Raw genomic sequence first — 27,292 nt, 5'->3', positions numbered from 1 at the left:
ATTTCATGGGCTATGAAATAAATGTATTTCATTAAACCTCATCACAGCCATAAATAGAATAACATATTTTGAAAAGCATCATAGTGCATTACACATAAAATTGTCATATAAGACAATTATATTGATTGTATGTCTATGTAAATGATTGTACTAAAGTATGGTATAAAATACATGTCTAACTGTGTGTTTTGTTTAAAAAAATATGAATGCCTCTGCCAAAATGTAACTACAGAGTCTAAAGAACAATTGTCAATGTTAGTTTCAATGATCTTATCTCTAGCACTTACAAACATTGCTCAACATCTCCCTCTTAACATCGTTCCTTCCTCCATTTCTCTGACCTCTACACTCTCTTAGGTCACAGTAACCTTTATGCTACCTGACACTGCCCTTTCTTGGGGACACCTAAAATTCTGGTGTCCTTCAGTAATCCAGCCTTGGATTTTTTTCTACTTTCATGAAGATTTGTGTCTGATTAATCTTTCTTCTTGTAGTCTTTGGTAGAATTTTCTGGTGAAGCTATCTAGGGCGATGACATTTATTTAAAAACTTCTTTGCGTACAGATAAAAATGCTTCTGTGATTACAGACTATTCTTATTTTCTGTTTCATCTTGTCAGCCTTACAAGTTCCATTTCTCATTAAATTGGTCTTTTTCAATTAAAATTTTAAAGTCTTAAATCTTACAATTGTTATTATATCTCTGTGTGTATTTAATGTTTACAGGATCTATAGTGGTGCTTCTTGCTCATTTCTAATGTTTCTGTGTGTGGATGCATGTGTGTGTGCTTTCCATCTGTTTTTTAATTAATCAGTTTTGCTAGTGTTCATTCATTTCATTAATAGTTTTATGAAATCAAATTTTGTATTAGTCCTCTACCACAGGAGAATCTCTTTCTGGGTCCAATTTAAAGTGGTATATGGTTTACTCAAAATCAAAGAGACTCACAAAATACTGTGCTGTTTTGACAGCAGAGATGCGAAATGATTTGGATGGGTTTACCCTGAAATAATTCAGAAAATTCACTGAGATGCTGGCTCTTTCATTTTCCTTAGACATGCATTTAAAGTAACCTAGGGTACCTGACCCTTCCTGTTCACCTACACTTAGCTTTATGTTCTCCATGTAGTAGACCATGGATATATGAAATGATCAATATTTCTGCAAAGCATATTTTCACCAAAAGACAGAAATTGATAGAGCCCGGAAGTACACTAATGTAGCTGTGCTGATGTCCCTCCACGTAAAATAAAATGCATGTTAGATGTCTGTCATTGTATACTTTACTCAAGTAAACAGACCTCAATTGAAGTAGTAAATGCAATTGAACTTGCCATTTAATTGAATTTGTGAAAATGTCCAAAAAAGGGAAATTAAATGGGGAAGTTGGGGATTTATGAGTGTACTTTTGATGAGCACCTCTTGTATGGAATTGTTGATTCACTGTATTGTACACCTGCAACTAATATTACACCGTATGTTAACTACCTGGAAATTAAATAAAAACTTAAAAAAAATCACCACCTTTATATCTTTTCCTGATTTCCTTAGGGGAAGATACACTGCTGTTGATTAGTTTGTTTACATTCCATTTGGACCAGGTCACCAGAGAACAGGAGAAACAATGTGATGCTGCTGCCCATTGTTAACATAACTATTTTACCCATGTTTTCATGGTGTGGTGAAATTCACAGGATGTGTTTATGAATCCTTTCCACTCATTCTGAAACAAGTACAGGGAAGAAAATATTTTCTCCTTTACTCTGACTAGTGGGCTAAGGTACGAAGGAGATCCTTTCAAAGCAATTTCATTCGGCCTTTTGACCAAATTTATTTGGTCTTGAATTACAAATGATTGTCTCATGATCTCTGTTTATGTGCTTCAGAAGCAATAAGTTTATAGCTCCAATCTTTATACTCCTCATTCTTTCCATAATGGCCTGTTGAAGTGTTTATGCTGGCCTTTTCCACTTGGGGAACTACAAGTTAACTTTAACAAACTCTTTGCTGTGTGTGCTGTGGACCACTTGTGTCTCATATTTCAATACCATTGTGATCCTCTCTACTTCCAAACAAAACCAGGTGATAAAACTAAAACCAGGTTTTCATATTTTGGAGAGTTTGTTACCTTCAATCATTCATGGAACCAACTGTTGCAGTTCGGTCATAAATATTGGGTTGAATTGCAGAAAAGACATTGCAGTTCACTAACATCTCACAAATAATAGGACTACCAGACTTCCTAAAAAGGAAACAGTGAGTTAATTTTGTGTTTGAGAAAGCAAGATAATGCTCATGGTATAAGGGACTTGGGAAAAATATTTTTTTGTGTGCTATTTTATGAAATGTGGGGGATGGATGAGCAGGTTACATTAATATATTTTCTTTAAGGGGCTCCCGGGTGGCTCAGTCAGTTAAGCATCCGACTTCGGCACAGGTCATGATCTCACAGCTTGTGAGTTGGAGCCCCATGTTGGGCTCTGTGTTGACAGCTCAGAACCTGGAGCCTGCTTTGGAGTCTGTGTCTCCCCCTCTCTCTGCCCCTCCCCTGCTCGTATTCTGTCTGTCTGTCTGTCTCTCTCTCTAAAAAATAAATAAACATTAAATATATATGTATATATTTATTTTAATGTTCATATAGTCCCAAATCTTGAGATATTTTTGTTTTTTTCAATACTAATGAATACATGTGTGGTAGGCAGAATTAAGGCCCCAAAGATATCCAATTTAAATCTGAATTATTTTTTCTTTAATATGAAAAAAGGGATTTTTGAGGATATAATTAAGAATCTTAAAATGGGGAGAGTATCCTGGATTTTTTTCTTTTTAGTTTTTTATTTTAATTCCAGTTAGTTAACATACAATGTAATATTAGTTTCAGGTGTAAAATTTAGTGATTCATCACTTACGTATAACACCCAGTTCTCATTACAAGTGCCCTCCTTAATACCCATCACCCATAGAACCCATCCTGCTACCCACTTCCCCTCCAGCAACTCTCAATTTTTTCTCTATAGTTAAGAGTCTGTTTGCTGGTTTGAATCTTTTTTCCAAAACCCCTACATTCATCATTTTTTTAAAATTCCACGTATGAGTGAAATCATGTATATACCACATGTTTTTTATCCATTCATCAGTTGATGGACACTTGACTGCTTCCATGTTTTGGCTATTGTAGGTAATATTGCTATCAACATTGGGATGCATGTATTCATTTGAACTGGTGTTTTTGCAATCTTTGGGTAAATACCCAGTAGTGGGATTGCTGGATCATAGGGTAGTTCTACTTTTAACTTTTTCAGAAACCACCATACAGTTTTCCAGAGTGGCTGTGCCAGTTTGCATTCCCGCCAACACTGTAAGAGGGTTCCCCTTTCTCCACAACCTCCCCAATGCCTGTTGTTTCTTGTGTTGTTAATTTTAGCTATTCTGACAATGGCAAGGTGATATCTAATTGGAGTTTTGATTTGCATTTCCCTAATGATAAGTCATGATGAGCATTTTTTCATGTGTCTTTTGGCCATCTGGATGTCTTCTTTGGAGAAATGTCTGTTCATGCCTTCTGCTCATTTTTAATTGGATTATTTGGTTTTTGGGTGCTGAATTTTATAAGTTCATTATATATTTTGGATACTAATCTTTTATTGGTTAATTCATTTGCAAATATTTTCTCCTATTCTCTAGGATTTTTATGGCTTTGGGTCTCACATTTAGGTCTTTAATCCCATTTTGAATTTATTTTTGTGTACGGTATAAGAAAGCAGCAATTTCTTTTCTTTTTTTTTTTTATGTTAGTGTCCAGTTTCCCAACACCATTTGTTGAAGATACTGTCTTTTTCTCATTGGATATTATTTCCTGAATTTGTGAAAATATTTGACCACATAATTGTGGACTTATTTCTGGGTTTTCAATTTTGTTCCATTGATCTATGTGTCTATTTTTGTGCCAGTATCATATTGTTTGGATTACTATAGCTCTGTGATATAACTTGAAGTCCAGATTGTGTTGCCTCCAGCTTTGCTTTTCTTTTTCAAAATTGCTGTGGATATTCAGGTTCTTTTATGGCTTCATACAAATTTTAAAATTGTTCATTACAGTTCTGTAAAAAATGTTAGTATTTTGATAAGTATTACCTTGATAGATTGCTTTGGGTAGTATAGACATTTGAACAATATTTGTTCTTCCAATCCACTAGCATAGAATGTCTTTTCATTTCTTTGTGTTCTTTTCAATTTCTTTCACTAGTGTTTTATAGTTTAAGAGTACAGGTCTTTTACCTCTTTGGTTAGGTCTATTCCTAAGCATCTTATTATTTTCAGTGCAATTCTAAATGGGATTGATTCCTTGATTTCTTTTTCTGCAGCTTCATTATTAATTATAGAAATGCAACAGATTTCTGTACAGGGGTTTTGCATCCTGTGACGTTACTGAATTTATTCATCAGTCTTAGCAGTTTTTTGGATGAGCCTTTCAAGTTTTCTATATAGGGTATCATGTCATCTGAAGATAGTGAAAGTTTTTACTTCTTCCTTACTGATCACATGCCATGTATGTATGTATGTATGTATGTCTGATTGTGGTGGCTAGGGCCTCCATTACTATATTGAGTAAAAGAGGTGAGAGTGGATATCCTTTTCTTATTCTTGACCTTAAGGGAAAAGCTCTCGGTTTTCATTCATTACAAATGATGATAGCTGTTGGTTTTTTATATAAGGCCTTTATGGTGTTGAAGTGTGTTCTTTCTAAAGCTACTTTGTTAATTTTTTTTTTCATGAATTGATGTTGTAGTTTGTCAAATGCTTTATCTGGATGTATTGAAATTATCATATGGCTGTTATCCTTTCTCTTACCTTTTTCATGTTTTGTTGAAATTGTTTGATACTATGTTGTCAAGGATTTTTGCATCTGTGTTCATCAGAGATATTGGCCTGTAGTTTTCTTTTTTTAGTGGAGTCTATCTGGTTTTGCAAGTAGTGTAATTCTAGGTTCATAGAAATTTAGAAGTTTTCATTCCTTTTCTATTTTAGTTTGAGAAGAATAGATACTAACTCTCTTTAAATGTTTGGTAGAAATTGCCTATGAAATTATCTGGCCCTGGACTTTTGTTTGTTGGGAGGTTTTTGATTACTGTTTGAATTACTTTGCTGGTAATTCATCTTTTCAGGTTTACTCTTTCTTTCTGTTTCAATTTTGGTAATTTATATGCTTCTAGGAATTTTTCCATTTCTACTAGGTTGTCCAATTTGCTGGCCGATAGTTTTTTATAATATTCTCTTATAATTGTTATTCTGTGATTTTTCTTATTTTTGCTCTCTCATTTGTGATTTTATTTATTTGAGTCCTTTATCTTTTCTTCTGAGTAGTCTGACCACAGGCTTATCAATTTTACTATTTTTTTCTAAGAACAGCTTCTAGTTTCATCGATCTTTTCTGCTTTTTTCATTGTTTCTATATCATTTATTTCTGCTCTAATCTTTATTATTTCCTCTTCTTCTGGCTTTAGGTTTCACTTGTTCTTTTTCTAGCTCCTTTGGGTGTAAGATTAGGCTGTTGATTTGAAAATTTTCTTGCTTCTTGAGGTAGATCTGCATTGCTATATAATTCTCTCTTATGACCACTTTTGCTGTATCCGAAAGGTTTTTGACAGTTGTGCTTTCATTTTCACCCTTTTCCATGTACTTTTTAAAAATTTATTCTTTGATTTCTTGGTTAATCCATTCATTATTTAGTAGCATATCATTTAACCTCCATATATATGTGTTCTGTCCAGATTTTTTCTTTTGGTTGACTTCTAGTTTCATAGTGTTGTGGTCAGAAAAGTTGCATTGTATGATTTCAATCTTTTTCAATTTGTTGAGGTTTGTTTTTTGGCCTAATATGTGATATATTCTGGAGAATGTCATCTGCACTTGAAAAAAATGTGTATTCTGTTGTTTTAGGATGGAATGTTCTGAATATAACTGTCAAGTCCATCTGTCCAGCGTGCTGTTCAAAACCATTGTTTCTTTGTTGATTTTCATTTAGACGACGTGTTCATTGATGCAGTGGGGTGTGAAAGTCCCCTGTTGCTATTGTATTTTTATCAATTTATTGTTTTATGTTTCTTATTAACTGTTTTATGGATTTGGGAGCACCTATGCTATGTGCATAAATATTTACAATTGTTAGTTCTTCATGCTAGATTGTCCCTGTTATTATTATATAGTGTCCTTTTTTTCTCTTATTACCTATTTTAAAGCTTATTTTTTACAATATAAGTATTGTACTCTAACTTTCGTTTGACATCCATTTGCATAATACATGTTTCTCCCACTCCCTTTCAATTAGCAAGTATCTTTATTTCTTTTTTATTAATTTTTAAAGAGTTTTATTTATTTTTGAGAGACAAAGAGAGACAGAGCACCAGTAGGGGAGGGTAGAAAGAGAAGGAGACACAGAATCTGAAGCAGGCTCCAGGCTCTGAGCTGTCAGCACAGAGCCCTATGTGGGGCTCACACCCATGAACTGTGAGATCATGACCTGAGCTAAAATCAGCTGCTTAACTGACTGAGCCACCCAGGTGCCCCGAATATCTTTAGTTCTCAAATGAGTCTCTTGTAGGCAGTATATAGATGAGTATTGTCTTTTTTTAAAATCCTTTTGGTCTTTTGATTGGACCATTTAGTTCATTTACATTCAATGTGGTTATTGGTAGATACATATTTATTGCCATTTTATTACTTGTTTTGTGGTTGTTTCTGAATATTTTCTTTGTTACATTCTTGTTCTCTCTTCTATAGTTTGCTGATTTTCTTTAGTGTTACATTTAAATTTCTTTTTCCTTATTCTTTGTATTTTTTACTAGTTTTTGATTTGTGGTTAACATTAGGTTTGTATATAACAACTTCTGCATGTAGCAGTCTTATTAAGTTGATGGTTATTTAACTTTGGATCCATTCTTCACTCCTCTCCTCTCCACATTTTGGGTATGTGGTGTCAAATTTTCATCTGAGACTATCCTGGTTTATCCAGGTGAGGCCAGTGTAAACACAAAGGTCTTTAAATGGTTTAAGAGAGGAACAGCAGAAACTGTCAGAATAATGCAGTAGGAGTAAAATTCAAACAGCCAATGCTGGTTTTATATCACAGGCATTGAAAAAAGGGGGTTTATTATCCAAGGACTGAGGCCACCTTCTAGAAGTTAGAAAAGACAAAGAATATAACTCCCCTAAGGTCTGCACAAATGAGTTCAGCCATATCAATTCCTTGATGTGAGACTCATTTTGTAATTCTGATCTCCAGTATTTAAGATAATTGACATGTATTGTTTTAACCATCAGGTTTGTGGTAATTGGTTATAGCAGCAAAAGGAGACTAATACAACATGAAACACTGGAGCTAATTTTGCTAATTTTGCCATTGCTGAGATCAATTTCTAGGCATCCACTCTAATTAATGATTAGAAGTGCTTTTAAATCTCTGAGTTGCAGTATTAAGTCCAGACCCTCTGGTAAGTGCACTGATATGAAGACATTCAGTCATATAAAATACGTATGCTTTCCTCAAAATCTAGGAATTCATTCAATAACAAAACCATGATGCTGAATTAACACTTTTGTTTTCTTGATTTGGTGTTTTCTTAGCATAATACCTTGCTATTACAATCTACCCCATTTCAAAGACATGTTGGGTCTGATTTTCATTTTGAGGATAAATACATTGAAGTGCTTTTGATAAGGCATAATCTTTGACTTTTTCTTACAAGATGATGTCTTCAAGGTTTTCAGTATGAAGATCCTCATTATCCAGTAACAGAAGGAGTGCCTCATCTGACAAAAGCCTTGGAGGTTAGGATTCAGGGTAATTGTAGTCATCAGAAATTCTCCCAGATATTATCATTCTGACTTTAAGAGTCATATTCTTTTCTAATCAATACCCTAACTTTACATAAGAAATCTACTCTGAATCTTAATTCAACTGGACTTTAGTGCAGTCATGGCATGTTCCATGTTTTTAACCTGAGATTAAATATGCTTGTTCCTGAAAATTTTAACATCTTCATCACCAATAATGACAACTACTTCACCCAGTAGTCTGATTTTCTCATCCCCTTTATATGGATAGTTTGTTCTTCAAATTTTTGTTAATGGTATAATTGAATTGTATTAAGGCCGTGTAATTCCCTCAGTTCATGATAATAAAACAGTATTAAGGTTATTTTGTTTAATTAAATAATTGTATATGAATACATTTATAAAGTTATATATATATACATATATATGTATATGTACATATATACATACATATATGTTATTCTATACATGAAATCAGTGCATTGAACATGACTTTTTATTTATGAAAAATAGTGAGCTATGAGAAATTATTAACATATTGTTGTTTTGCAGAAACTGTTAAATTTATTTAATATATACAAAGATTTTATGGGTCACCATCAAGTCGATTAAGTTGTAAATTTAAGAATTACTCAATATTCCTCTTATAAATTGGGATTTTTGCCATATTTAGTACTCTTTGACTTCCCTCATTCTATATTGCTAATTTAAAAAATACTAGTTGTGGGGAGCAGGAAAATGGCAGTGGAGTAGGAGGAATCTAGTCTTCCCTCTTTCCAAAAACATGACTAGATAAGCAAATTATCCTAAATACCCCACAAATGGAGGGCGAGAGTAACAGAACAAACTCAACAATGAAAGGGAGAGAAGAAACCACAATTAAGAAGGGAGGAAGTGCAGAAATGTAGTTTAGGGGAGAAAAAGATCACGGGTGCTGTAGAAGGGAGGTAGCCATGGTTGCAGAGAAGGATGGGAGAGAGATTAGCAAACAGAGGAATGAACAAGGAGAACATTTCCCCAAAACCATTGGCTTAGAAAATGAGAGCACCTGAATTTTGTGAGTTCTTGCAACCAGTAGGGCCTAAAAGTTGGAATTTTAAATGGCAGCAGGCTGGGCTGACAACCTGGGAGCAGACAGCCTGGAAACAACGATCTGAAGGAGTTGGGGCACACGGGTGGGAGATTATTTGGTCTTCTCAGAATGCATCCCTGAGAGGTAGCTTTCATGGAGACACTTCTCTGGGAACAAAGGATCTGGCCAGTGCCATTTCCATCACCTGCACACCTCAGCATAAGCACAGATCACCTGCAAAAAACAGCATAGTGCAGACACTGGATAATTTGCTTACACCAAGACCAACGGAACTGCGATCTGGTGAACTGCTCTTTTCAGTCACATTTGCCTCACTCCCAGCATGGGACTTCCCCAGAAGACCAGCTAAAACCCCTCCCCGCACTATGTTTCCCAAGAAAACAAGAGAGTTCTGCAGGGCCTCACTTCCAGTGGTACTGGTGTCAAGTTTCATTACACAAGCAGATCAAAGCACACCTAGTTAAAACTCACGACATTCTGACTAGGGGCAAAATACTGACGATTGCAGGCAAGGAGAGCCTCTACAGATTACTGGCATGAAGGATGGAGCAGCCAGAAGACAAGAGCAGAGCACGCACAGCACACACAACACACTCCCTGAGGTGCTAGCCACTACCTAACTTCTTTTTCACAAGGCCATTACTTTCAGGAATAGGAGACATAAGTGGCTTTTCTAACACACAAAAGAAGTCAGAGACTTAGACAAAATGTGAAGACAGAGGAATTTATCCCAAATGAAAGAACAACATAAGGCCTTGGGCAGAGATCTAAGTGAAACGTATATAAGTAACATGCCTGATATAGAATTCAAGGCAATGATCATATAGATACTCACGGGGCTTGAGAAAAGAATAGAAGACAACAGTGAGACCCTTACCACAGCGACAAAACAAAAAACAACAATCAGAGATGAAGGATGAAATAAACAAGGTGAAAAACGCACTTGATGCCAGGAGCAGCAGGGTAGAAGAGTCAGAAGAATGAATTAATGGTCTGTGAGACAAAGTAATGAAATGCAATGAAGCTGAACAAAGATAGAAGGAAGAATTATGAAAAGGAGAATAGATTTAGGGAACCCAGTGACTCCATCAAATATAATAACATTCATATCATAGTAGTTCTAAAAGAAGAAAATAGAGAAAGGGGCATAAAAATTTACTTGAAGAAATAATGGCTGAAACCTTCCCTCATTTGGGGAAGGAAACAGACATCCAGAGCCAGGAGACACAGAGAACTCCCTTCAAGATCAATAAATGCCAAACAACACCAAGACATTGTAAATACATTTGCAAAATAGAGCAATAAAGAGAAAATCATAAAAGCAGCAAGACAAAAGAAGTTATTAACTTACATGGAGGGCCATAATGCTAGATGGAGATTTCTTAACAGAAACTTTGTAGGCCAGAGGGAGTGGCATGCTATATAAAACATGATAAATGGAAAAATCTGCATCCAAGAATACATTGTCCACCAGGACTGTCTTTCAGAATAGAAGGAGAGATAATGAGTTTCCCAGACACAAAAACATGAGAGGAGTTTGTGACCATTGAACCAGCCTTGCAATAAATATTAAAAAGGACTCTTTTTTTTGTTTTTAAACTGAAATTTTGTTTTTTTCAATATATGAAGTGAATTGTCAAATTGGTTTCCATACAACACCCAGTGCTCATCCCAAAAGGTGCCCTCCTCAATACCCATCACCCACCCTCCCCTCCCTCCCACCTCCTATCAACCCTCAGTTTGTTCTCAGCTTTTAAGAGTCTCTACTGCTTTGAATCTCTCCCAATCTAACCTCCTTTTTTTCCTTTCCCTCCCCCATGGGTTTCTGTTAAGTTTTTCAGAATCCACATAAGAGTGATCTGTCTTTCTCTGTATGGCTTATTTCACTTAGCATTACACTCTCCAGTTCCATCCACGTTGCTACAAAGGGCTATATTTCATTCTTTCTCATTGCCACATAGTACTCCATTGTGTATATAAACCACAATTTCTTTATCCATTCATCAGTTGATGGACATTTAGGCTCTTTCCATAATTTGGCTATTGTTGAGAGTGCTGCTATAAACATTGGGGTACAAGTGCCCCTATGCATCAGTACTCCTGTATCCCTTGGGTAAATTCCTAGCAGTGCTACTGTTGGGTCATAGGGTAGGTCTACTTTTAATTTCCTGAGGAACCTCCACACTGTTTTCCAGAGTGGCTGCACCAATTTGCATTCCCACCAACAGTGCAAGAGGGTTCCCGTTTCTCCACATCCTCTCCAGCATCTATCGTCTCCTGATTTGTTCATTTTGGCCACTCTGACTGGCGTGAGGTGATATCTGAGTGTGGTTTGGATTTGTATTTCCCTGATAAGGGGTGACGTTGAGCATCTTTTCATGTGCCTGTTGGCCATCCGGATGTCTTCTTTAGAGAAATGTCTATTCATGTTTTCTGCCAATTTCTTCACTGGATTATTTGTTTTTCAGGTGTGGAGTTTGGTGAGCTCTTTATAGATTTTGGATACTGGCCCTTTGTCTGATATGTCATTTGCAAATATCTTTTCCCATTCCGTTGGTTGCCTTTTAGTTTTCTTGGTTGTTTCCTTTGCTGTGCAGAAGCTTTTTATCTTCATAAGGTCCCAGTAGTTCATTTTTGCTTTTAATTCCCTTGCCTTTGGGGATGTGTAGAGTAAGAAATTGCTATGGCTGAGGTCAGAGAGGTTTTTTCCTGCTTTCTCCTCTAGGGTTTTGATGGTTTCCTGTCTCACATTCAGGTCCTTCATCCATTTTGAGTTTATTTTTGTGAATGGTGTGAGAAAGTGGTCTACTTTCAATCTTCTGCACGTTGCTGTCCAGTTCTCCCAGCATCATTTGTTAAAGAAACTGTCTTTTTTCCATTGGATGTTCTTTCCTGCTTTGTCAAAGATGAGTTGGCCATACGTTTGTGGGTCTAGTTCTGGGGTTTCTATTCTATTCCATTGGTCTATGTGTCTGCTTTTGTGCCAATACCATGCTGTCTTGATGATGACAGCTTTGTAGTAGAGGCTAAAGTCTGGGATTTTGATGCCTCCTGCTTTGGTCTTCTTCTTCAAAATTACTTTGGCTATTCGGGCCTTTTGTGGTTCCATATGAATTTTAGGATTGCTTGTTTTCGTTTCGAGAAGAATGCTGGTGCAATTTTGATTGGGATTGCATTGAATGTGTAGATAGCTTTGGGTAGTATTGATATTTTGACAACATTTATTCTTCCAATCCCTGAGCATGGAATGTTTTTCCATTTCTTTATATCTTCTTCAATTTCCTTCATAAGCTTTCTATTGTTTTCAGCATACAGATATTTTACATCTTTGGTTAGATTTATTCCTAGGTATTTCATGCTTCTTGGTGCAATTGTGAATGGGATCAGTTTCTTTATTTGTCTTTCTGTTGCTTCATTATTAGTGTATAAGAATGTAACTGATTTCTGTACATTGATTTTGTATCTTGCAACTTTGCTGAATTCATGTATCAGTTCTAGCAGACTTTTGGTGGAGTCTATCAGGTTTTCCATGTATAATATCATGTCATCTGCAAAAAGTGAAAGCTTAACTTCATCTTTGCCAAGTTTTATGCCTTTGATTTCCTTTTGTTGTCTGATTGCTGATGCTAGAACTTCCAACACTATGTTAAACAACAGCGGTGAAAGTGGGCATCCCTGTCGTGTTCCTGATCTCAGGGAAAAAGCTCTCAGTTTTTCCCCATTGAGGATGATGTTAGCTGTGGGGTTTTCATAAATGGCTTTTATGATCTCTAAGTATGTTCCTTCTATCCCGACTTTCTCGAGGGTTTTTATTAAGAAAGCGTGCTGAATTTTGTCAAAGGCCTTTCTGCATTGATTGACAGGATCATATGGTTCTTATCTTTTCTTAATGTGATGTATCACGTTGATTGATTTGTGAATGTTGAACCAGCCCTGAATCCCAGGAATGAATCCCACTCGATCATGGTGAATAATTCTTTGTATATGCTGTTGAATTCGATTTGCTAGTATCTTATGGAGAATATTTGCATCCATCTTCATCAGGGATATTGGCCTGTAGTTCTCTTTTTTTACTGGGTCTCTGTCTGGTTTAGGAATCAAAGTAATACTGGCTTCATAGAATGAGTCTGGAAGTTTTCCTTCCCTTTCTATTTTTTGGACTAGCTTTAGAAGGATAGGTATTATCTCTGCTTTAAATGTCTGGTAGAACTCCCCTGGGAAGCCATCTGGCCCTGGACTCTTATTTGTTGGGACATTTTGATGACTGATTCAATTTCTTTGCTGGTTATGGGTCTGTTCAAGCTTTCTATTTCCTCCTGAGTTTTAGAAGCGTGTGGGTGTTTAGGAATTTGTCCATTTCTTCCAGGTTGTCCAATTTGTTGCCATATAACTTTTCATAGTATTCCCTGATAATTGCTTGTATCTCTGAGGGATTGTTTGTAATAATTCTATTTTCATTCATGATTTTATCTATTTGGGTCATCTCCATTTTCTTTTTGAGAAGCCTGGCTAGAGGTTTATCAATTTTGTTTATTTTTTCAAAAAAAAAATAACTCTTGGTTTCGTTGATCTGCTCTACAGTTTATTTAGATTCTATATTGTTTATTTCTGCTCTGATCTTTATTATTTCTCTTCTTCTGCTGGGTTTAGGCTGTCTTTGCTGTTCTGCTTCTATTTCCTTTAGGTGTGCTGTTAGATTTTGTGTTTGGGATTTTCTTGTTTCTTAAGATAGGCCTGGATTGCAATGTATTTTCCTCTCAGGACTGCCTTCGCTGCATCCCAAAGCGTTTGGATTGTTGTATTTTCATTTTCATTTGTTTCCATATATTTTTTAATTTCTTCTCTAATTGCCCGGTTGACCCACTCATTCTTTAGTAGGGTGTTCTTTAACCTCCATGCTTTTGGAGGTTTTCCAGACTTTTTCCTGTGGTTGATTTCAAGCTCCATAGTATTGTGGTCTGAAAGTATGCATGGTATGATCTCAATTCTTGTATACTTATGAAGGGCTGTTTTGTGACCCAGTATATGATCTATCTTGGAGAATGTTCCATGTGCACTCGAGAAGAAAGTATATTCTGTTGCTTTGGGATGCAGAGTTCTAAATATATCTGTCAAGTCCATCTGATCCAATGTATCATTCAGGGATCTTGTTTCTTTATTGACCATTTGTCTAGATGATCTATTCATTTCTGTAACTGGAGTGTTCAAGTCCCCTGCAATTACCACATTCTTATCAGTAAGGTTGGTTATGTTTGCGAGTAATGCTTTATATATTTGGGGGCTCCTGTTTCGGTGCATAGACATTTATAATTGTTAGCTCTTCCTGATGGACAGAACCTGTGATTATTGTATAATGCCCTTCTTCATCTCTTGTTACAGCCTTTAATTTAAAGTCTAGTTTGTCTGATATAAGTATGGCTACTCCAGCTTTCTTTTGACTTCCAGTAGCATGATAAATAGTTCTCCATCCCCTCACTCTCAATCTGAAGGTGTCCTCAGGTCTAAAATGAGTCTCTTGTAGACAGCAAATAGATAGGTCTTGTTTTTTTATCCATTCTGATACCCTATGTCTTTTGGTTGGCGCATTTAGTCCATTTACATTCAGTGTTATTATAGAAAGATATGGGTTTAGAGTCATTGTCATGTCCGTAGGTTTCATGCTTGTAGTCATGTCTCTGGTACTTTGTCTCACAGGATCCCCCTTAGGATCTCTTGTAGGGCTGGTTTAGTGGTGATGAATTCCTTCAGTTTTTGTTTGTGTGGGAAGACCTTTATCTCTCCTTCTATTCTAAATGACAGACTTGCTGGATAAAGGATTCTGGGCTGCATATTTTTTCTGTTCATCACATTGAAGATCTCCTGCCATTCCTTTCTGGCCTGTCAAGTTTCAGTAGAGAGATCGGTCACGAGTCTTATAGGTCTCCCTTTATATGTTACAGCACGTTAATCTCTAGCTACTTTCAGAATTCTTTCTTTATCCTTGTATTTTGCCAGTTTCACTATGATATGTCATGCAGAAGATTGATTAAAGTTACGTCTGAAGGCAGTTCTCTGTGCCTCTTGGATTTCAATGCCTTTTTCCTTCCACAGATCAGGGAAGTTCTCAGCTATGATTTCTTCAAGTACACCTTCTGCACCTTTCCCTCTCTCTTCCTCCTCTGGAATACCAATTATGCGTAGATTATTTCTCTTTAGTGCATCACTTAGTTCTCTACTTTTCCCCTCATACTCCTGGATTTTTTTTAACTCTCTTTTTCTCAGCTTATTCTTTTTCCATAATTTTATCTTCTAGTTCACCTATTCTCTCCTCTGCCTCTTCAATCCAAGCCTTGGTTGTCTCCATTTTATTTTGCAGCTCATTGATAGCATTTTTTAGCTCCTCCTGTCTGTTCCTTAGTCCCTGGATCTCTGTAGCAATAGATTCTCTGCTGTCCTTTATACTGTTTTCAAGCCCAGTGATTAATTTTATGACTATTATTGTAAATTCACTTTCTGTTATATTGTTTAAATCGTTTTTGATCAGTTCGTTACCTGTTGTTTTTTCCTGGACATTTTTTTGAGGGGAATTCTTCCATTTCGTCATTTTGGATACTCCCTGGTGTGGTGGGGAACTGAAGGGCACTTCCCCTGTGCTGTCTTGAATAACTTGAGTTGGTGGGCGGGGCCACAGTCAGGTTGATGTCTGCCCCCAGCCCACTGCTGGGGCCACAGTCAGACTGGTGTTGCCTTCTCTCCCTCTCTCCTAGGGGAGGGATCACTGTGGGGTGGTGTGGCCCATCTGGGCTACTTGCACACTGCCAGGCTTGTGGTGCTGGGGATCTGGTGTATTAGCTGGGGTGGATTGGCAAAGTGTACAGAGGCGGGAGGGGCAGGCTCAGCTTGCTTTTCCTTCAGAGATCCGCTTCGGGAGGGGCCCCTCTTCTTTGGGCCTCTCGTCTGCACTTGGCTCTGTGGACTCTGTTCTGCTAGTCTTCTGTTGGTTTTCTGGGTTATTTAGGCAGGTGTAAGTGGAATCTAAGTGATCAGCAGGACACGCAGTGGGCCCAGCGCCCTCCTATGCCGCCATCTTCCCAGCTGCCTCTGAAATTTTGTCCCCCTGAGTCTAAAGAGGACTCTTTAAGTGCAAAGGAGAGATCTCAAGTGACAGTGTAAACACATGAAACAGAAAAGTAGTAAAAATGAATATATCTATAAAATTTGGTCAAGGAACTCACACTAGAAAAAAAGGTTATAAAATATGATAACATAAAACAGGGGAGGGAAGGGGAAAAATGGGTTGAAACTTGAATGGGTATCAACTTAATATAGATTTCAATTTGAATAAGAGTTTGTATACAAATGTAATAGTAACCATATAGTAAGAACCAGTAGTAAACATGCAAACAATAAAGAGAAAGAATTCAAATATACCATTAAAGAAAATCAGGAAAGCATAGAAAGACAAGCAAGGATCAGAGAAAATCTCCAGAAACAACCACAAAATAAGTAATAAAATTGCAATAAATACATATCTATCAATAATTATTTTGAATGTAAATGGATTAAATACTTCACTCAAAACACATAAAGTGTCAGAATGGATTGAAAAAATAAAGACCCATCCTTTTCCATGCTACCCAGAGAGGGATTCATATGATATTGCATTCTAGTCATAACTGAAAGGGAAGAATCCAGAGACTTGATGTCCTGCAAATGAATGAGGAGGATGTCCTCAAATTCCTTGTGGCAGGAACCCATATAGGTGGCACCAACCTTGACTTCCAAATGGAACAGTATATCTACAAAAGAAAAATTATGGCATCTATGTCATAGATCTGAAGAGAACCTGAGAGAAGCTTCTGCTGGCAGCTTGTGCCTGTGTTGCCATTGAAAACCTGGCTGATGTCAGTGTTATCCCATCCAGGAATATTGGCCAGCGAGCTGGGCTGCAGTGTGTTGATGCTACTGGAGCCACACTTATTGCTGGCCATTTCATTTTTGGAAACTTCACTAACTAGATCCAGGAGGTCTTCTGGGAACCAAGACCTCTGATGGCTACTGATCCCAGGGCTGACAAGCAGCTCTCACAGAGGCATCTTATGTTAACCTGCCTACCATCGCTTTGTGTAACACAGACTCTCCTCTGCACTATGTGGACATTGCCATCTTGTGCAACAATAGGGAGCTCACTAAATGGGTCTGATCTGGTGGATGCTTGCCCAGGAAGTTGTTTGAATGAATGATATCATAGCCTGTGAACACTTAAGGATATCATACCCGATCTCTACTTCTACAGAGATCCTGAAAAGAAAGAGCACACCTCTGCTCAAAAGACTGTGATCAAGGAGCAATTTCCAGGTGAATGTACTTTTTCACCTCCTGAGTTCACTCATCCTGAAGTCGCAGACTGCCCTGAAGGCATGCAGGTGCCCTCTGCACCTATTCAGCAGTTCCCTACTGAAGACTGGAGTACTCAGCTTGCCACTGAAAACTAGTCTGCAGCTCCCACTGTTCAGGCTGCTGAATGGGTAGGAACAGCCATTGAGTGATCTTAAATTGCTCTTCCAAAAGACTGAAAGTGAAGGGCTAGAGAAACATTTATCATGCAAATGTATGTCAAAAGAAATCCAGAGTAGCAATACTTATATTGGACAATTTATAATTTAAAACAAACACTATAACTTTTTAGAGAACCTCCGTACTGTTTTCTACAGTTGCTGCACCAGTTTGCATCCCCACCAACAGTGCAAGAAGGTTCCCCTTTTTCCACATCCTCACCAACACCTGTTGTTTTGTGTGTTGTTAATTTTAGCCATTCTGACAGGTGTGAGGTGGTATCAACATGGCTTTAATTTGTATTAACCTGATAATGAGTGATGTTAAGCATATTTTCATGTGTCTGTTGGTCATCTGGATGTCTTCTTTGGAAAAATGTCTAAGTCTTCTGCCCATTTTGTAATTGGATTATGTTTTTTGGGTATTGAGTTTTATAAGTTCTTAATATGTTTTAGATACTAAACCTTTATCAAATATGTCATTTGTAAATATCTTCTATCATTTTGTAGGTTACCTTTTTAGTTTTGTAAACTCTCTGGCATTGTCTGTAGCAAGTTCTTTCTAGATATGTCTCCTGAGGCAAGGAAATGAAAAACCAAAATAAACTCTTAAAAATTGACATGAACAAGTGAATATATAAGTATCTAAAAAATGGTACTTGTGAATCTAATCTTAACAACAAAAATACAAACTACTTCAGCATTGACAGATATAATTAGCCTGAATATATTTGTATTTAATTTGAAATAGTTATTCTTGTTATTTGAGTATCTATCTCTATGATTGCTTATCTTTAAAAATTATATGTGGTGTCTGGGTGGCTCAGTCGGTTAAGCATCCGACTTTGGCTCAGGTAATGATCTCGCAGTTTGCAAGTTCAAGCCCTACATCAGACCCTGTGCTGACACCTCAAGAGCCTGGAGTCTGCTTCAGATTCTTTGTCTCCTGCTCTCTCTTTACTCCTACGCCGCTTGCACTCTGTCTCTCCCTTTCTCAAAAGTTAGTAAACTTTAAAAAATTAAAAAAGATACATATGATTTCCCTATGATACTTTAATCAAATTTATATCCTAAATTTCATATATAATTTTTTTTTCTTTGAACTTTCCATACTTTATTTTTATGGCATGTTTGTGGAGAAAATTTTATTACCCAATTCCAAAATCCACATTTATTCAGCAAATATGGTGCATGTCACTTACACAGAAACATAGTATTAATGCTTCCTGAACATATATTCTTTCTTGATCTTGTCATTCAGGTCTGAGAACCTCCATAACAACATGAGATAGTGTCACATGCTTAGATGATGGGCTTCTTTGCAGTTAGATCACTGTATTGAAAACCTTTTCCCCCTAACTTGTGATAGTCCAAAAATGTCAATTTTTGTTTTTATCCTTTAGGCAAAGAAGTTTTATCTGCCTCAAATCAGGTAATAAAAATATTAACTTGTGTGATAAATGTCAAAATACAGATGACTTTATTTAAGGGTAGCTATAGGTCCTTCTGATAATTTCTGAATGAACTTGTAAAGCACTTTATGTTTTAAATAATTTTCCTTCTATTTTTAATTCAAAAATTGTAAAATTAAAAAAATATATATTTTAACTGATCTAAATGATTGGCAAGTTTGTTGTTGTCCTTGTTGTTGTCCTAATTCTACTGAAGCTTATCATTTTAATTTTCAAAACTACTGTAACAAAAATAAAATTAAGTCAATTTACACTTATAATTTGACCACCAAAAACATTAATTCTTTTCAGCTTTCCATATTGCCTTCTAATGTTTCAACCCATGAATTAGCATTTATATTTACAAACATGGTGGACCACATGGTGGTTAATAGACACATAAAGAATGTTTATTCCTTTTAATACTATATCACAAGCATTTTATTGATTTAATTATAATGCAGTATTTTAATGTTTTCCATTTTTTTTTCATGGTCTATGCAACAAAAATGTTTTTAAGGTCAAAATTTTAATCGTAATTTATCTTATGACACTTTATTTTTTATGTAGTTTGACTACTTATTGACATATAATTATTGCATATATTATGTCTGAATATCTGTGACTTAATGTATATCATTACTTTTTAAAAAAAATATTCAGAAGGATAATAGTATCCTTCTTTTCCCTTTTAATATTTGAAGTGAAATGAAAGTATAATGAGTAGTAGTTTGGATACCTAATGTAAGATCACCATCAGACAAGAAGAAACAAAGGGCAGATGTTGAGCTCAAATTTGATAGATGATCCTGGATCCTTTATTTATTATTATTTTTATTTTTCTGTGCTTGGCAGGAACATGAGAATGGCAGTGGTTCTGAAGAAGTGTGCTACACTGTCATTAGTCACAATTCCTATCGGAGGCCCTCCCTGAGCTCCAACGATGATGGTTATGAGAATATCGACTCCACCACAAAGACAGTGAAGCCATTTAGAAATGGGCCCGAAACAGAATATGCCCTTCTCAGGATGACTTGTGCTACTAGGCCTTCTTCCTGTACCGCTGACCATGATTATGAACTTGTGCTTCCCCACTAGAAATCTCATGCTTCCACTAAAAAAGATGATACAAACTAGTAGCCTCCAAAGGAGTGTTTCTGCATCTCTGAAACATGACATCTTTGTGGTTTGGGTTAAGCCATATAAATTGACATAAGGTTATAGAGTATTCTACATTTCTTTGTAAGGTTTGAGGACATGGAAATGGTGGAATCTTCCTAGGGCATTGAACATCCATCAATATATGACCTAACATCCAATTCCAACACTGCTCTACAAATTTCAAATGACAAAATTTCCACTCATAATCTATTTCATTTTTGAGGAATAATCTACTCAATAAACTTTTAAAATATAAGATCAATGACCAGACCATTTGTTAACCTGATTTTTACTTAAATTTTGACTTTTTTGACATATTGGAAGTTTTTGCTTGTTAACTTGAGGTCACAGTTCAAAAATCCATAGGTTTTGATATTGACCTTTCTGAGAGGAGAAGCTGGGAGTCATTATAAAAGAATAAATGTATCAAATTTAGTTGCTTATTGTATTTTCCTTCAATGATAAATCAAGATTCAAGGATTAGTAAAAAACAAATATAAGGTTTGTGCATATAGCTTTGCTCACAACATACTAATTAATTTAATCTATGACTAGCTACTTCTGCTGAAGGAAGGTGAATAGTTTTGAGTCTTAAAATTCAGTATATTGGATTTCTGGGAAGATGGAAGGCATAGGAAGATCCTGAGATCACTTCGCCCCACAGAGACATTGACATAACAGACACATCAATGCAACCAACTCTGAAAAGGTCCTGAAGACTGGGAGAACAGATCTTCCAGAGTTAATCATAAAGAGGAGGCCATATTGAAAAAAGTAGAAAAGGAAGATACATAGTTGGGAAACAAATACTTGTCAAGACTAATCACAAATGAGAAAGCCACCACAAGCATAGTAAAACAAGAAGATAAGCCGTCTACACTAGATACCCCAGGCATGGGGGACCTGAACTAAGACAAGTGCCCATAACATTTGGCTTTGGAAACAAGTGGGTTTCTATAGTCAGTGGGCCTTAACTCCAGGTACTTTAAAAATCAGTGGGTTTATCTCTAGGACAGCTGGAGGGCAATAGGAAACTGAGTGCCCACCCTTAAGGAGACAACATAAGAGTGAACCCTACTGAGATGCAGCATAGAAGCAGCAGTTTGAAAAGTGCCTAGAGTGTACAAGAGATTTATTTACTAATCTCAGAACATGTATTGGAGGGGCAGGTATCATTAAAAGGCTTCACCAAGAATAAAAATACTGGTGGTCACCATTTTCTAAATAACCAGACAATATTTGCAGGAATGTCTTCCACATTGCTAATTCCATGCACTTCACCCACACATTTACCTGCAGATCTACACCCTCTAACCCACCCCACTCTGTAGGCCTCCCTCCAAAGTGCCTCAAGCCCCAACACACCCTGGAAGCAACCCCAACAGGGACTAGTACCACTTGGAAGTGACTCCTGCCCTGGGGAGAAGAGAAGGTAATCAGACCAGTGTACCAGCAGTCCCAGCAACTGAATCTTATAGCTGGCAGCACAGAGAGAGTGCTTGACTGATCAGTGCAATTTCAACCCAAGTGGATGAACTGGGGGCAGGCATCTAGCCTAACTGATCTTGCCCACCAATGAAAGCTTTTCAGGGGACAATACAGGGAGAGCACCTTTCAAGTTGGTGTGACTGAAGTCTCAATAGATGGATTTAGAGTAGTCATCTGGTCTGATGGCCAGATCATTCCAACAACAAAAGTTTCTCAGGAGGCAGCATAGTGAAAGTGCCCTGCATTCACTGTGACAGCAGTCCCAGCAAATAGGCTGAGGGAGGCATCAGCTCTGACTACTGACACTGCCAACTACAAGCCCATGGCAGCTGGAGACAAGCCCATTAACAGAACTAGAACCAAACCCAGCTTAGTGTGCATATAACAGGCAAAATGGGTCACTGCAGACAACTGGACTGAAAACAAACATGGCTCAGCTGCAAGAGTTGGGAACATACAACTGACATGGAAGATGCACCTGAAGTGCTGGTTCTGGTGAATAGGAGATATTGTGCTACAAGGCACCATAGGAGTCTTCTTCATAAAGCACTACTTTCAAGATCAGGAACATAGATGACTTTCTTAATACATAGAAACAAATACAGACAGTCAGACACAATGAGGAGACAGAGGGACATGTCTCAAATAAAAGAATAGCACAATGCCACAGCAAAAGAGCAAAATGAAACAAATAGGCAATATGCCTGTTAGAAAATTCAAAGTAATGGTCATAAAGATACTCACTGGACTTGAGGAAAGAGGAGAAAATCTCAGTGAGACCTTCAACAAAGAGAGAGAAAATATAAAAAAGAACCAGAGATGAAGATCTCAATAACTGAAATAAAACATACAGTAAAGGGAATCAATAGCATATTAGAGGGAGCAGAAGAGCCGATCAATGATCTGGAAGACAGCATAATGGAAAGCAATGAAGCTAAACAGCAAAGAGAAAAAAATTGTAAAAAATATAAGAATAGGTTAAGGGAATTAGGTGACATTATCAAACCTAATACCATTTGCATTATAAAGATACCAGAAAGAGAAGACAGAGAGATGGGGGCAAAACATTTGTTTAAAGAAATAATAGCTGAAAATTTCCCTAATATGGGGAAGAAAACAGATAGCCACATCCAGGAGGCACAGAGAACCCCCGAAAAATCAACCCCAGGATATGTACACCAAGATACATAACAAATAAAATGGTAAAAAGTAGCGATAAAAGAACTTTAAAAGCAGTAGAGAAGAGAAAAGTTATATATAAGGGAAATCCCATAAAGCTATCAGCTGATCTTTTAAAAAATTTTCTTTTAGTTTAATTAATTAATTAATTAATTTATTTATTCTGAGAGAGAGAGAGAGAGACAGAAAGTAAGCAAGGGAGGGGCAGAGAGAGAAGGAGAGAGAGAATGTGAAACAGGCTCCACACTGTCAGCACAGAGTCCAATGCAGGGGCTTGACCTCACAAATCATGACATCATGACCTGAGTCAAAACCAAGACTTGGACAGTTAACCGACTCAGCCATCAGGTGACCTATATCAACTGACCTTTTAACAAAAACTTTACAAGCCAAAAGAAGGAAGCATGATATATTCAAAGCCCTCAAAAGATTAAAAAAAATCCTGAAGCCAAGAAAATCCAGCAAAATTACTATTCAGAATAGAAGGGGTTATAAAATTTCCCAGATAAACAAGAGTTAAAGAAGTTTATTATCATTTAACCAGCCTTACAAAAAATATGATAGGGAATTATTTGAGTGGAAAGAAAAGACCATAATCAGGAGAAAGAATATTATAAAAAGAAAACCTTTAGAAGGTAATGCAAACATATAAAAAGGTAGTAGATTAATCATTATAAAAATCAGCATGGTGCCTAAAACACAAAAGCAGTAAAATAAATTATAAATTCAAAAATCAGCCAAGGGATGCACAAAATAAAGAATGTAAACTATGACATAATATACATAAAATATGCAGAGTGGAGTAAAAATCTAGTGCTTTTAAAATTAGGTTCAAACTTTAGTGATAATGTAGACTACTATATTAATAAGATGTTATATGTGAACCTAATGGTAAACACAATTAAAAAACCTATAACAGATAAACAAAAATTTTAAAGGATTTTAAAGCATTCCATTAAAGAAATAGTGAAAATAGTAAGACAAAATGAAAGGAACACACAATAATTACAAAAACAACCACAAAGTGAGAAATAAAATGACAATAAGTACATACCAATCAATAATTACTTTAAATCTAAATAAACTAAATGCTCCAATCAAAAGACATAGGGTGTTTGGCAGAGACATGCACAAACATTTCTCCAGAGAAGACATCCAGATTTCCAACAGACACATAAAAAGATGCTCAACATCATTCATCTATGGGAAATTGAAATTAAAACCATGATAAGATATTTCCTCACACCTGTCGAAATGGCTAAAAGAAACATACACACACACACACACACCCACACACACATGCACAAGAAACACATATTGGCAAGGATGTGGAGAAAAAGGAACTCTTGTGCATTGTTGGTGGGAATGCAAATTGGTGCAGCCACTGAAAAACAGTATAGACATTCTTCAGATAATTAAAAATAGAAATACCATATAATCCAGTAACTCCACTACTGGATATTTACCTAAAGAACACAAAGACTCTAATTTGAATAGATATAGATATAGATATAGATATAGATATAGATATATAGATATAGTAATACTATAGATATAGTAATATATATAGAAATACTATATATATAGTGTATTATATATATGTATAATATATATGGTAATACTATATATATAGTAACATATATAGTGATACTAGATATATGGTGTATTATGTATATATATGTTATATATAACATATATATATATAAAACTAATACAAGAAAATAATGAAATCTTGCAATTTGCAACATTGATAGATCTAGAAAGTGTAATGCTTAGTGAATAGGTCAATCAGAGAAAGATAAATACCATATGATTTCATTCATATGCGGAATTTAAGAAACAAAATAAACAAAGAAAAAAGAGACAAACAAAAAACAGTCTCCTACGTAGAGAGAACAAACTGATGGTTACTAGAGGGGAAGTGGGTGGGGGATGGGTGAAATAAGTGAAGGGGATTAAGAGTATACTTATCATGATGAGCACTGAGTAATGTATAGAATTACTGAATCTCTATATTATACACCTGAAACTAATATAACACTGTATGGCAGAGAGAGAGGCTGAATGGATAAAAAAGCAAGACTCATCTATATGCTGCCTACAAGAGGAGTCACTTCAGACCTAAAGATACCTGCAGATTGAAAGTGAGGGGATAGAGAAATATTTACTAATGTAAATGGAAGCAAAAGGAAACCTGGGATAGCAATACTTATATTGGACAAAATATACTTGAAAACAGAATGGAATAAGAGATTCAGAATAACTCTATATAATGATAAAATAAGTAACCTAAGGATATAAAAATTATAAATATATATGCACCAAACATGGAAAACACCTAAATATGTAAAACAGAAATAAAGGGCAAAATGACAGAAATACAATAATAGCAAAGGACTTTTAAAAAACACACTTACATCAATGGATAGATTATCCAGACAGAAAAACAATGAAACTGGCTTTGAATGACACATTGGACCAGATGGATCTAACATATATTCAAAACACTGCATTTAGAACAGTGGGTTACACATTACTTTCAAGTACACATAGAACATTCTTCAGAATAGATCATATCTTAGGCCACAAAACAAGTCTTAATACATTAAAAAAGATAGAAATCATATCATACACCTTTTCTGACTAGAATGGTATGGAACTAGAAATCAATCCTAGAAATATATCTGAGAAAATTACAAAATACCTTTAGGCTAAATTACATGCTACTAAACAATAAATGAGTCAACCAAGAAATCAAAAGGGAATGAAAAAAAATGCCATGGAGACAAATGAAATTGAAAATACAATGGTTCAAAATCTTTAGGATGTAGCAACAGCTGTTCTAAAAGGGATATTTTTTAGCAATATAGACCTACCTTAAGAAGCAAGAAAAACATGAACTAAACAACTTAATCTGACAGATAAGGGACCTAGAAAAAGAAGAACAAAATCCAAAGCCAGCAGAAAAAAAAATTAAATAATAAAAATTAAATCAGAAATGTATAAAATAGAGAAAAAAAATAGAACACAAGAATGAAACCAGGAGCTGGTTCTTTGAAAAGATCAACAACAAAAAAACAAAATTGATAAACTTTTAATCACATTCATCAACAAAAAAAAAGAAATGAGTCAAATAAATAAAATCAGAAATAAAAGTGCAGAAATAAAAACCAACATAAACTGAAACTAACATCACACTGTATGTTAACTAACTGAAATTTGAATAAACATTATAAAAACAAAAAAAAATAACAGAAATACAAAGGATTATAGGAGAATATTATGAAAAAGTGTTGCCAACAAGTTGGACAACCTAAAGAAATAGATAAATTCCAAGAAATATGTCATCTTTCAAAACTGATTCAGGAATAAATAGAATATTTGAACAGACTGGTTACTAGAAATAAAGTTGAGTCAGTAATAATAATAAAAACTCCCAAAAAACAGGGATCCCTGGGTGGCTCAGTCGGTTAAGTGTCTGACTTCGGCTTAGGTCATGATCTTGTGGTTCATGAGTTCAAGCCCTGTGTCGGGTTCTGTGCTGACAGAAACACAGAGCCTGGAGCTTGTTTCAGATTCTGTGTCTCCCTCTCTCTTTGCCCTCCCCCCCTCACATTCTGTCTCTGTCTCTCTCTCTCAAAAACAAATAAACATTTAAAAAAAAAAAAAAACTCCCAACAAAGAGAAGTTCAAGAATAGTTGACTTCACAAGTTAATTCTACCAAACTTTTAAAGAAGAATGAATAAATATGCTTCTCAAACTATTTAAAAAAATAGAAGGAGAGATTCCAACTTCATTCTATGAAGCTAACATCACCCTGATATCAAAACCAGATGAAGACACTGCAAACAAAGAAAACATCAGGCCAAATTTCAGGCCAAAATCCCTGATGAACATAGATGCAAAACTGCCCAAAATATTACCAAAAAGAATCCAACAATGCATTAAAAAATCATTCACCATGATCAAGTGGGATTTTTTTAGGGATGAAACTGGTTCAATATTTGGTGGTTCAATATTTGCAAATCAATCAATGTGACACATAACATTAACAAGAGAAAAGATAAAACCAATATGATTATTTCAATAGACACAGAAAAAGCATTTGTCAAAATTGAGCCTCCATTCATGATTAAAAAAACTCTCAAAAGGGTAGGTTTAGAGGGAACATAACTCAATGTGATAAAGGCTATATGTGAAAAACCCATAGCTAACATTATATTCAGTGGTGGAAAACTGAGAGCTAAGATACTTTAGGATCAGAGACAAGAAAAGAATGTCCACTCTCCCCATTTTTATTTAACATATTATTGGAAGTCCTAGCCCCAGTTATCAGACAAGACAAAAAAATAAAACCCATCTAAATTGATAAGGAATAACTAAAACTGTCACTTTTTTGTAGATGACATGCTACTATACATAGAAAATCCTAAAGACTCCACCAAAAAATATTAGAACTGATAAATGAATTCAGCAAATCCACAAGATAAAAATTAACATAAAGAAATAGGTTGCATTTCTATATACTAATAGTGAAATAGCAGAGAAATTA

General features: G+C 35.8%; 1 protein-coding gene across 2 annotated transcripts in view; it reads left to right on the top strand.

The window, feature by feature from the left end:
* Positions 1 to 20,507, top strand: part of GCSAML (germinal center associated signaling and motility like) — a 46,806-nt gene extending 26,299 nt beyond the window's left edge. For both annotated transcript variants that reach the window (XM_047865035.1, XM_047865046.1), the window contains 2 exons: positions 18,864 to 18,892; positions 19,767 to 20,507. In XM_047865035.1, coding sequence (XP_047720991.1) covers positions 18,864 to 18,892; positions 19,767 to 20,009 — 272 coding nt within the window. In that variant the 3' untranslated portion in view covers positions 20,010 to 20,507. The remainder of the gene's footprint in view (positions 1 to 18,863; positions 18,893 to 19,766) is intronic.
* Positions 20,508 to 27,292: the final 6,785 nt, after the last annotated feature.

This window comes from Prionailurus viverrinus, chromosome A1 (assembly GCF_022837055.1).
Source record: "Prionailurus viverrinus isolate Anna chromosome A1, UM_Priviv_1.0, whole genome shotgun sequence".
In the NCBI taxonomy this organism is placed as follows: domain Eukaryota; kingdom Metazoa; phylum Chordata; class Mammalia; order Carnivora; family Felidae; genus Prionailurus; species Prionailurus viverrinus.
The sequence above is the reverse complement of the archived record's forward strand: the minus strand, read 5'-3'. Positions and strand labels throughout refer to the sequence as shown.